Source organism: Aythya ferina (assembly GCF_964211825.1).
Source record: "Aythya ferina genome assembly, chromosome: 9".
NCBI lineage: Eukaryota > Metazoa > Chordata > Aves > Anseriformes > Anatidae > Aythya > Aythya ferina.
This window is the reverse complement of record NC_140305.1, coordinates 24,119,910-24,132,350: the sequence shown is the minus strand read 5'-3', so window position 1 is coordinate 24,132,350 and position 12,441 is coordinate 24,119,910. Positions and strand designations below refer to the sequence as shown.

Here is a 12,441-nt window from a genome sequence, read left to right as displayed (position 1 = left end):
TTTGCATAGCACCATATAAATGTTAACCCATCCCATTTAATTCTTTCTTTTTTCTCGTGTTACATCTGCTTGATTTGTTACAATCTCTCTTGCAGAAAGCCAATAGTTCTTTCTGAACTTGGCCTTGAACACATAAAATCATAGAAATTAATTTTGAGTGTTGACAATAGTAGGTTTTGGACCTGGTTTCTCAGACTTGGTACTGAAGAAAATTCTGGGAGGATCTGAAGCTTCTACCAATATCTATATTTTAAGAGTCAAACCAGTCAGAAATGTGTGGAGCCATTTAGATAAATTTCCATAAATCCTTAGCCTCTCTAAAGAATTATGTGACCATGGTGAAGAAAGGCTTTTATTTCTGTATGGGAAAAGCTGTGACCAAGATTGTTTTGCAGAGACCTCTCAGAAAGGCAGCTCTTCAGCTCTTGCAGACTGGGCAGGAAGCAGATGTACAGCTCCAAAACCCTTTATTTTTTTCCATAACTGACTCATTCATCCTTATCCTTACAAGAAAGGAAGGAGATGCTGTGCTTTTGGTACGCTGTCATAACCATATTACATGATTTTTAGAATGAAAGCAGTTACGTTGCCTTCACAAAGACTGTGAGATTTTTCCATGTCCATGTTTCACCTCCCAGTATTTTGGGAAGAAATCTTACTCATGCTTCCTGTTTTAGCAATTCTTTTCTTATAACAAGGTGTGGCTTTCTTTTTCAGCAGCCACTGTCAGTCAACACAGTGCTGGGAGGGAACAAATATTTCAGGGTGATTTGCAACCTTTGGAAAATTTGCAATGATTTTATGTAGAAATGCTCAAGACAATACAAGCAGTCCCATGAAGATGAATTTTTTTTTTCCTCCTTCCCTGTAAATTTTCAAAATTTTGGTTTTGCTTGTTTATTTGTTTGTTTGCTTTTTGTTGTTTTTGTTTGTTTGTTTGTTTGTTTTAATTTCAGAAGCATTCAGGCACTTAAATAAGCATAGAAAGACAAAATACATATTTTCAGGAGGGTAAAAAGGCTTATTTTTCCCTTTTAGGACTTTGTCTGTCCCTGCCCTACTCCTCTCCAAGAAACAGTTTGTACTAAAATAAGAATATTGCACTGCACAACAATAAGCCTTATCTGACTTTCCAAAAATCAAATGCAAGTGTCCTAACACCAGACACTTAAACCTTTCTTGCACACCTGAAAGAGGATTGATTTTCAGAGACAGTACACATCTGAAGCTCCCATTTTCTTCTGTCATTTCAAGGCCAGAAAGCCAGCTATTAGATTATTTGAAGTCTGAATCCCTGTCTAACACAGGACATCCAATCTCATCCAGATACACTTCTGCTGAGTCCATTTCCCTGTACTTGACAAAAGCATCTTGTGCAGAAAGGCATCCAGCCTTCAGGAGGCAAAGAAGCTGCCTTGTCCATTTGTAATTCCTGCAAATGGCTAATTGCTAATAAGAAGTGATTTTTTATTCAATTTGGATGCTTGTTGTAGCTACCAGCTAATTCTGATTATTTGGATTTTTGCTAAGTCAGCTCCTACTTGATATTTTGTTTCTATGAAAGCCTCTGTTTGTGACTGTGCTTGATAGGAACTGACTGAGAATGGTTTTATACAGGTGTTGTAATACTGCCTATGGACCCCTAGTTTCAGCTTGGATAAATGAGCAAAACTGTATTTATTTCTATTGATTTGTGCCACTTGCTGCAGCTGAGTGTAGTCCAGAGTGCCTGTATATTAAGGGGCTATTCAGCGTCTTCTCTATTCTGTTATTTAGATGTAAAATAATTCATCAGCCAAGCTCAAAGTTCATTCTCAACATAAATGCTGTTTTGCATTTCAGCCTGCAGTAGTGGCCGCTGGGGACTGCGCTGCAAAAACACCTGTGTCTGCAATAACAGTGATGGTAGCTGCGACCCTGTCACTGGATCTTGTTTCTGTGAGCCAGGATTTACTGGGAAACACTGCGAAGAGAGTGAGTTGCAACTTTGTCAACATGAGGAATGTGCAAAATCAAGGAGCGGAAATTGTTTTTCCTTATAACTGACTTGAGGAGGAGCCGCGGCTACTTGGCCTCCATGGCACGGAGTACTTGTGTTGAAGGGATCTCAGGTTTCTTTGGGGTTAGATACTTCCACTAATTTGGATTCCAGAAAAGTTATTTTCAGGCCTAAATGGCTATTTTTAATGTTAAGACCTTGCATAAATGATAGGATTGATGTGTGCTTGGCTTGTAGCATAAAATTTTCCATATCGGTTATATTTATTTGATTTTACATATGCATGTCTTTATAAATGCTCTTTAAGACCAGACAGATAGAAATGCTTTGCATGTACATAACAGAAGCAAAATCAAGAAGGTTTGGGGTCCTCTCTTTATTAACAGCAAGAATTGTGCAATGATCTTACCAGTGATCCACGCTCTCCACTAATCTGTTTCTAGCAGAGGTCAATAGCAGAAGCCTTAAGAGGATAAAAACAGATATATAGAGAATTTCTGACATTTTCCCAGGTTTCAGCAATTTGTCACGTGGGAGCTTCTTGAAACAGAAGCAATATCTCTATATTTAATACGACATGGTATTTGTTTCCAATTAATGTGCCTCTTTCCTTTTTTATTCCATGCAAACATTTGGTATCCGGTTCATCTTGTGGCAGTAAGTTGCATAGTTGCACTATTTTATTATAGTTTTTGTTATTGAATAAAATAAAGATTTTATCTATTAGTTTGAGAATCTTACAGCACCACAGATCCAGCTACCAGAGTCTCGGTAGTGCAGGCAGAATTAACTGCTGGTGTCACACAGAAATGTCAAAACAATTAATCTGGAACGGTGACCTAAGACAAAAACCCTGGAAAGCTGCTCTTGTTGCTGTTGGCACAGAGGGAATGGAAGGTCAGTTATGGGAAGCCCAGCTCCTAGAGAAAGAGCTGCCAGCTCCACTTAGCTTTCTCTCTTGACCTCTCTCAAAATGGCATCTCTGCTGATAGGAAGTAGCCAAACAGCTGGGCTTCATCTTCTCTGACACAGGCAAGGCAGTTAATGAAGCCATTGCTTCAGAGAAAAATTTTGGCAACCCTGATGTTCCCTCTCTAGGTTTGCTGTTTTCTTCAGTCTGCATTTTACCCCACTTTAATTACGTATTTTTATATATATATATATATATATATATATATAATACATACATCTGTGTGTGTGTGAGCAAGATTATGAAAGCAGTAACTCTTCCCTAAGCACTTTATGCTGTCTTGGAGGCGAGGTTTGTGTTATCATCCAAGAGCTCCCCTGCTCCCAAGGCGTACCAGGGCCCTTGCTGCAGGTCAGGCTCTTTCTCCTGGCAGCTCTGCAGTCAGCTCAGGTTCTCCGGAGCTGGGGATGTTTCTGGGCATGCCTGCCTGAGCAGAGGGCAGATTCTCTGTGATGTGGACTGTGAAATCATTTGTGAGATGTACTGACCCATTGCCATCACCTTGAAAGTCTCGGCTCCGGGCCAAACGCCGCAGGCTTGAAGGAAGCTCACCGAGAGCCCCCACCTGCTGCTGCACTGGAATACGATTCAACACTGGGACTTCATTTCACCTGTTAAGTGCACATATATTGAAGCGAGTTCACCACTAAACAATGTCCCATTTTCAGACACAGATGAGTGAAAGCAAAGAAAGGGGGCACCTCGATATCCTTCTGTTCCCCATCCCAATGTATAGCCTCTGTAAGAGACCCAGGGGATGGCTCCAGTTAGTAGAGAGTCACTATCCTGCAGGAATGACCAAATTTGCACTGGCTTCTCTCCCTGTCCTCCTACAGCACCAAAGAGGCAGCAGCAAACACTGCTGTATTGCAGGCAGAGAGGTGTCTTTGAGGATCCTCACTGTTTTCTGTTCTCTGTGATTCTTTCCAGATTGCCTGAAAATCACTTTGTTGGTATAATTGCTAAAATCCTACACTTTTTTTTAAGAGAGCTGGCAATAATCTGCATAGCTTATCTAGAGGGAAGTTCACAGTACCTTCAAACTTGAATAGAGGCCATGCAATATTGTGTTTAGCCTAAGCATATCTCTGCATTTCAGCTTGTCCAAAATATCTAATGTCAATTAGGCAACCAGCCCTCTTCTTAATTGATTTTCCTATAATCCTGGAAGAACTTATTTTCATTCTCAAATGCTGTTTTATTTCTTCAGATAGTGAACACCGTGCAAATCTTTTAAAACTGCTAACATTAACTGCGGTGGAATTGTAATTGTTAATCTGTCCCCCAGATGTAATGCGTTAGGCTGAGTTTTTCAAAGCAGAGCCTGAAAGTGAATTATGCAGCGTTCAGTTTGGAGCTTTTTGAAGGAGGCCAACACATTGCATATTTTCTCCAGCTTTCTGGGGAATAAGGTTTTGCAGGAAAACAGAGGACAGGGCCTCAAGAGGAGGCACTGAAGCTGGGAGCTTTCCCCTTCCTGGCTGTGGACATCCCAGAGGACACGTGCCAGCCAGCAGTGCTAGACCAGTGTCATCAAGCAGCAACTGTGGAGTTGCAGGCTTTGCAACTATCACAAGATATTACTTTCCTGTGCAGAATTTAGGCTTTCAACACCCTGACATTTTTCTAAAATAAGCTTTCACAAAAACAGCCCAGCTTACCTGCACCCCAAGGAGAGCACTTAATGATCTCGGTTTTAGGGCATTACCTGTACGCCTCAATTCTCCTTTTGCAAATAGTCAGAATTCCCATGTATCTAAAAATTCCCCGCTGATCCGTGGTCTGCTCCAGAATTAACCCGTCATCTGGTTTTGATTCCCCACTGCAGGATGCCCCGAGGGAAGCTTTGGCCCAAACTGCGAGCACAGCTGCCAGTGCCAGAACGGAGCCGTCTGTGACCACGTGAGCGGAGCCTGCACTTGCAGTGCTGGCTGGATGGGGACCTTCTGCGGAAAAGGTACTGCTGCTTGCTCTGCCCCCCTTCCTTGTTATGCACATGGCTTGTTTCAGATCACCACAGAGCTGGTTTTATAGTTTGCAGCAACTGATCTAAATAAACCATTGAACTTAATGGGAGCATGATACTACTTTAGCACTGAGCGCAAAGATGTTTGTCAGGCCTTAGATTTGCTTACTCCTAGTGCATCTCTAAAATGTGGGAGAGAAAAACATGGAGCTGTGCATCTTCTCATATGAACTCTTTAAGGACACACATCCTTTTAACTTCAATAAATCCACCAGATCCTCTTCTATCACTTGATAATTTTCTAGAGTTGGAAATGATGGGCAGGATTTCTTAGATAAATTATTGTGAGTCAGTCTGTGGCATCATCTAAGGAGCCTGCTGCCGTGCTGTGTCATTGTGCAGATCATAAAAAATAGGGCTTTGGATACAAAAGAACCAGCATGAAGTCAGACATTCTGAAAATTATTCGTCTAAATGACTGAAGATTTTATAAATGATGATCATTAAACCAAAGCCACAATTATTTTGTTTAGAAAGCAGCCTTATCAAGCGATTTATGGAGGCAGCATTAGGCTCCGATAGAGGGAAATGGCGCCACTCGCAGGCACCGACTGCCCTCTGATGGGCAGGAAGGTGCTACACAGCCTTCCCGGTGATGTAGTGGAGGACCCAACTAGCTGCAGTTAAATGCAGCTTGGTATTTCCCTCTCTTTCTTACCATGAATTATTGTACAAAAAAAATATTCTATCTAAAGCTCTGCTGCCATGTGCACCTCATAATTTCTGGTATCTATGCCGTGTGCCTTTTTAAAATCAATTACTTAATCTCTGTTTTAATAAGTTGTTTTTTCTTCTTATTTTTTTGTGCACAAGGGAGTGTGCCCCAAGGCCACTGACACCTCAGCACAGTTCTTACACGTGCCCCAGTGCATGTCCTGTGACTCCTTTGCAATTTTTTAATAGTTTTCGTATTGGGAGCTGACAAGTCAAACTGACTGATTTGACTTCATTTGGAAATTAAGTCATTCTGTATGGGGGGTGTTTGCTAGCATTTGATGTGCCAAAGACATTGATAATCTCTGCTGGACTGTAACAAATTTGTAACTATACTGAAAAAGCAATACAGTTATCTGTGTTGTATAAATCTGCATTTCAGCAGGAATCAAAATAAAGACAAAGAGGCTGAATATCCTGCTCCAAAGTAGGTGTGAGAAACAGGGGGAAACCAGGGTGATATCAATTGAAAAAAAAAAAAAACAAAAACAAAAACAACAGTTTCAGCTTCCAGATCAGTCAAGTTGGATGTTTTTACTTTTTTTTTAATTGCTGGAAGAAGATGGTGGAGGGGGGAATGTAGAATTTTTTGTCTATCATTCATGACCCTCGGGCTGTCAAAAGTCCCTTTTTTCTGCATGTTTTCTCTCAAAAAGATGGGGTGTTTGCTCAGAGCTGACCTGTTCTACCTTTTCAAATAGAAAGTTTCATCTAAAATGGTTTGGTTGGTTCCAAAAAAAAAATGAAGATGCAGGAAACGTGTGGGTGGCTTGCCCTTGGTAGAACTTTCTGGCACCTTTTCTCTGAGGAGCTGTAACACTTCTGTTTTTAGTGACTCGGAGACTGGCAGGGTTTCCTTCTGGCAGGGCTGTGCTTTTTGCTGTACTCTTGACAATCCTCCCACTTCGGCCAAGCTCTGCGCCTTTCAGGCATCTCATGTGAGAACATAACGCTGGAGAGCTGGAGCTGCTGAGTCGTCTTCGAGTGCCAACATACCACTGGTGCTTCATCCCGGGGCTAGGAAGGGCTTTTCCATCATCACAGAAACTGAAAATTTTGCAGCTTTCCAAGTTTAAAATCCTAGGAGAAGGTAAAACCTTACAGGCGTTAATAATGAAATGAGCACCCATTTCTTTATTTGCCATGAATTTCCATGATCTCTATTATTTTTCAGTATTGTTAGTGTAATCTTAGCCCTCGCAAGTCTCAGCATTGGGCTTTCATAGCATGTCTCTTTATGGTGAAGTTAACCAGGCTTATCCAGCTTCCTCTGCCTCTGTGGACGCCCAGGGGCAGTTGTAGAAGCTCATGGAGGATTTATGGCACTGTGGGCAAGCAAGCCTGTGTTTGTAGCCTCGAGCAGTCGTGTTACCAGCTGACATGCTGAGGTATCTTATTCCCTGCCAAGGCAGTCAGCTCAAGTGAAAAGCATCATCACACCTGAAAGCGCCGTGGTGTTTGGGGCAGAGGCAACATTTCAGTCATATTTCAGTTTAACTGGATGAAGACAAACCTTCCCATTGACTAGAACGGAGTGTTTAGGAGGTATGACACAAGACAAGGCCTTGTATGTGATTCACTCTTCTCTGAAAAGAGCATAAAGAGCAGGGACAGCATGGTGACTCAGAAGATATTCACAATAATGTGATCAAATTGGCGTTTCCTTATGTTTCATCCCTACGTATATTGCCTGCCAGTAATACAGACAACCATAACCCAAAGTTACGTCATCATCCACCAGCATGGGACAGTTTCCAAGCGAACCAGTATTAGGAAATAGTGTTGCTCCAGGGGCTGTTGTGTGAGACCTTGCTGCGAATTCTTCAGGAATTGACTGAAATTCTGTGCCCTCAGCAGCAGGGTGCTGCGAAGAGGCCACAGGCTCTTCAAAGTACTTCTGTCTGTCTGTCAGCATCTCATCTCTGCTTTGCTCAGGGCCAGCCTCACTCAGCTGTTCTTCATCTGGTCCAGCAGCATTCAATCACACTACTGCCTCTCCAGGAGTGGCTCGATCACATATAATATTGGGTAAGAATAAAGCTATAAAGCCACTCTCTGAAAGAAAATTAGGCCTTTCTGAAGGTGGTACGTGCCTGCTCTGTCTTTCAGCACTGCTCAGTCCTTTAGAAAAATGAATCTTTTGAACCCTGCAACACTTTAAAAAGAGCTGCAAAAGGAGCAAAACTGTTTTAGCTGCAAAGTAGCTAATTTGTATGTCAGGAGCTATTTGTACGTTAGTTAATACGCCTTTTCACTGAAAACAAAATATTTACTAAGAAATGTTTGCAGGTCATATGAGCAACCTAGGGAAGAGTTCTTTTGCATTTTCTTGAAACCAGCAAGTGATAAAATCAGAACATGGAAGAAATAGTGTATGGCTCCTCACAAGGTCTGGCATTACCAATGGAAAATTAATCATTTTTGGTTGTTCTTGGAGAGTGATACTACTAGCGATACCACCAGATATCCTCCTGGGTTGATAACGTTATGCACCTGGACTGTGCTATGATAGCAGAAGATGGCTGGGTCCTTCCTCTGTCCTGTTAAAGCGTAGATAATGTGAGTAGTATTTTCTCCAGAAAAGGCGCCTACTGTGAGCACCCACTGCTGCAGGACTTTTGTTTTAATGTGCTTACAGATAAACAGAAAAGTCACAACAACGTAATGGGAAAAAAAAATACAACCAAGACCCCAAACAATTCTTTCTTGTAATCAATTGCTAAATATATCAACGATGGCTTCAAATAAATGTAAGTATTAGACCTGCAGGAAGCCTGGGCTTCCATGGGCTCCTGATGTCAGGCAGCCCAACAGTTCACCTCAACAAAAGCAGAAAGAATCAAGGTGTGACTGTGTTAGCCATGGGTGCTCTCAGCTTTGTTGCAAGCACTGTGTCCCACCAAGCAAGCCAGGTCTCCCTGCCCTGCACCAGGGTGCTCTGGTCCTGCTTGGGAAGGCAGCTGTTACAGCTGACGTTGTTCTGAGACGTGCTCAGCGTCTGCTTTGAAGGTTATGATTGTCTTCATTGTGCTGTAGTTTTGTTTAGCTTCACTCCCTGCTCCTCTCTGGTATGTGTTGTACAACCCAAGGCACAGGCCCAATTACAGCATCAGGCCAGCAGAAGAATTATCCAGTTCACTGCTCCATCTGACAGAGCATCCCAGAATGCCACACAATTATCCCACAGAGCTGGAGGCAGCGGGATTTTTGGACTTGTCCTACAATGTGTTTAGGAACTGATGCATTAATAACAGTATGTCTAGCCCCTGTGAAGTGCAGCACTCAACATTTGGATTTGGAATCAGCGCTGCTGCAGGACAGACTGACTCTGCTTCTCTCTTGGGACTTCTGCAGTTGATCGTTGTCATAAGATAGCCCAGTAAGATTTCTGGTTTTGTAAGATAAAAGGGGAAAAAAATGCTGTGCATGTCTAAGAATAACTGACAATGCTCTGTAGCCCCTGTGTCAAACAAAGGAAAACTTTGTCAGCCTTTGAAGATACCTGAGGTCAAGTAGTAGACGTCCTTTCTTGTATGCTGTGGATCCGCACTGCTGATCCATAATAAAAAAGAACATAAAGATTGAAACCACATGCTGATGTTTCTTCCTTACAACTTGATAACAGCTCTCACCAGTTCGGACTGCGCAGAGGCTGCCTGATGCTTTTAGGTTTTCCATCAGTGTCAGGTACTTCTCCACGTTTCTGAGACAGCACATGCTTGGAAAGTGGCGTAAGCCTGAAGTTGTTCCTATGCCAAAGAAGAAGCTGTTGTCTAGACAGGATGAAAAGAAGTTCAGCCTTTTGATTTTGAGTAAATGAGACAATCAGATGTAATCATGAGCTGAGCAGCAGCTCTGGAGAGTGAAGAAGCCAAAGCAGATGTTGCCGAGCATTACACTACCGTCCTCCCTGTTTGAAGGTCCAGGTTTGCCTGTCTACAGATACAGACTCTTCCCCTCCTTGTAGCCAAAACAGGCAGCGATGCTTTCTGTTAGAGGGCTGAATTTATGTTGGTGGATGTAGCAGTAGGAATAGTCTTGAATAAAGAACCTGTACTTGGAAAAAGAGGCAGGGCAAGAAAAGGAACAGAAGAGTCCAATAAAGGAAGATGCATATGGATATCGGGTTTTTCTGACCTGCCAGAGTTGCAAAGTTGTTGTGGGGAGTTCCTGGATAGTGTATGTTCTGATAACCATCACTTAAGGCTCCACTGGGAAACCGGTCATTCTGTATTCATGGTGCAAGAGTGAGAATTGGGTTTTAAATATTAGATTTTATTGAACAAGGAAGACAAAGCGCTAAGTTTTATGGAATAACTGCTCATTTAATGAACACCATCATTCCTGAGATTGAAAGATTCAGGATTTCTGTGGAATGAATGACATACATGTACACTCGTGTGTCTACAGCTTTATTATCGTTCAGGACACAATAATTATATATCTAATATAGGTATATGTATGTATGTATGAGAACTTTGCTAAAAACTGTTGTTTTGCGTTTTCAGCTTGTCCAGAAGGATTTTTTGGGCTTGACTGCCACCAGGTGTGCAACTGCAAGAACGCTGCGGGCTGCGACCACGTCCTGGGAACGTGCCGCTGCCTCCCCGGCTGGCTGGGAGAGACCTGCGAGCAGCGTACGTACCGCACCCACCGCGGCCCCCGGCAGCCTGGCACGGGTCTCTGCTGGGAACGGAGGGTGACCCACCAGGGTATGATGGTAGCCGGGTCACGTTCCTCTCCAACAAGGCCTAAAAAGGAAACAATTTTTGGTAGCAGTGTAAATAATCAAGTTTTTTTTTTTTTTTCCTTTTTGGCTGATGTTGTGACTTTTCAAATATTTTAAGCATCGGTTTTTAAATAGCAGTGCTATATCTGACCGTGTGAGGAATCTCAGCTTTACATTTTTGTGAAGCATCAGGAGGTGAAGTGTCGTGTCTGCGTGTCTGGTGTATCTCATCGGACTATCAATTATAAAGTGACAGATTACAAATGCACAACGTGGAAAAATTGGAGCAGGGACTGTTTTGTTATATGACCATGAGAAAATAGTTTTATAACTAATTCTTAGGAAAGTTATTTGCTTTGAAAAAAAAAAAAAAAAAAGAAGTCAGCTTCCTGGATTTTCACGAGCATGGATTATCCCACACTCTTGGGGTTAGTAAGAGGACCAGTTTGTTCAGCAGCATACACAGAGCCAACTTTTGCTGTTAGTGAGAATTTATTTATGAGATTTCTTTAATCCATAGGTTGTAGATTTCTGCGGGAGAAAATTAATTTAACTTAGAGATGATGCCTGTATTGAAACAATCCAGTTCTCTAGCCAGGTACTGTGATATACCCAGCCCTGCTGGAGGACTGCACTTGCTCTTGGCATCTTTCCCTCATTTGCCCTCCACCACCCAGCCTGTCTTCTGAAAGGGCTTCTCCAGTAAAGTCCCCTGCTCCTTTGATAGAGCCATCTGTCTCCTTGGCCCTTCCCGGCTCTCTGGGATGTCTTAGGGATGGGAATCTCTGTTCTGACATATTTCATTAAATTCAATTAAGAAATGCAACTCTTTCTCAATGGCCTTGTGCCCCCTTCTCACATGAGGAAGAAACTATTTATCCTCTCACACCACAGCTATTAGAGCCTTGTGCCAGGCTGATTTATTCCTCATGCTGGTTAAGATGCCAAAGCCTCTGAGGCCGCCTCTGCCCGTAAGTAAAAGAGCAAGGTCAGCCAGCAGCACAGAAGGGCAAACTGCTCTTCCCTTGGCTACAAGATGCATCTTCATTTTGACTTTGACTGCCTGGTAATGCCTTGTACTACAGCACGTGCTAACAAATAGATGGCAGGGGCCCCTTTTCAGGTCGTCTGGTCACACATGGCTCTGTTTCTACTGGGGTGTTCTTGATGGACTTGAGGACAGGGGAGAAGCTTGCAAGGAGCCTGATTTTTACAGCCACAGGCGCAGTAAAGATCCCCTCAGAAACAAGAAGGGAGTCCCATGAAGGCCTGGGCCCTGGTCCATGCCTCCAGGAGCTGCTGACCTCAGCTCCAGAGCTGCTCCAAGGATCACACCACAAGCTGGGTACACTTGTCCCCGACTCCCCATCCCTGCCCAGCATTTAATATTCACCCTACCTTTTCCTGGGGCTCGTCAGCTTCAGCAGCTGGAAGATCAGCATTTGTTTTCCAGTAATCAGATTGCAGGCAATGTGCTGGAGGATATTGAGGAATAATTTTGACATCATGGGATTTGAATTGATCCTAAGCTGGCCATGCAGTGCATTTTATACGCTGCTATCTAATTACAGGAGATACAGACAGTAATGCCTTTTGTTAAAGCTGCCTAACGCTTTCCATTACAAGACCGTGCTTTACAGTTGCTTGTAAATGAGTTATAATAATTTTCTATCTAATTATGGGCGATATGGACAGTAATGCCTTTTGTTAAAGCTGCCTAACACTTTCCATTACAAAACTGTGTTTTACAGTTGCTTGTAAATGAGTTATAATCATTTGGGATGAAATCTGCCAAGCAAGCTCTGCCTCAGCTTATGGTTGTATTTGGCAATTTTATTTAATTTTATTATTTTTAAAATTTTTAAGCGTCTACCTAAGGTATTTCAGGTTTCCAAGAAGTTTTAGGTGTACTGCTGGTGCTTAAGAATTAAGCTGTTTTGTTCACTGTCATGATGCTGCAAAGATTTAGAAGTGATGACTTGATATTTGGCATGAAGATATAA

At 42.5% G+C, this 12,441-nt stretch overlaps 1 protein-coding gene across 2 annotated transcripts in view; it reads left to right on the top strand.

Moving 5' to 3' along the window:
* LOC311441740 (uncharacterized protein) overlaps positions 1-12,441 on the top strand; it is a 227,804-nt gene that overhangs the window by 153,489 nt on the left and 61,874 nt on the right. For both annotated transcript variants that reach the window (XM_084530218.1, XM_084530219.1), the window contains exons 21-23: positions 1,843-1,974; positions 4,798-4,926; positions 10,218-10,346. In XM_084530218.1, coding sequence (XP_084386344.1) covers positions 1,843-1,974; positions 4,798-4,926; positions 10,218-10,346 — 390 coding nt within the window. The remainder of the gene's footprint in view (positions 1-1,842; positions 1,975-4,797; positions 4,927-10,217; positions 10,347-12,441) is intronic.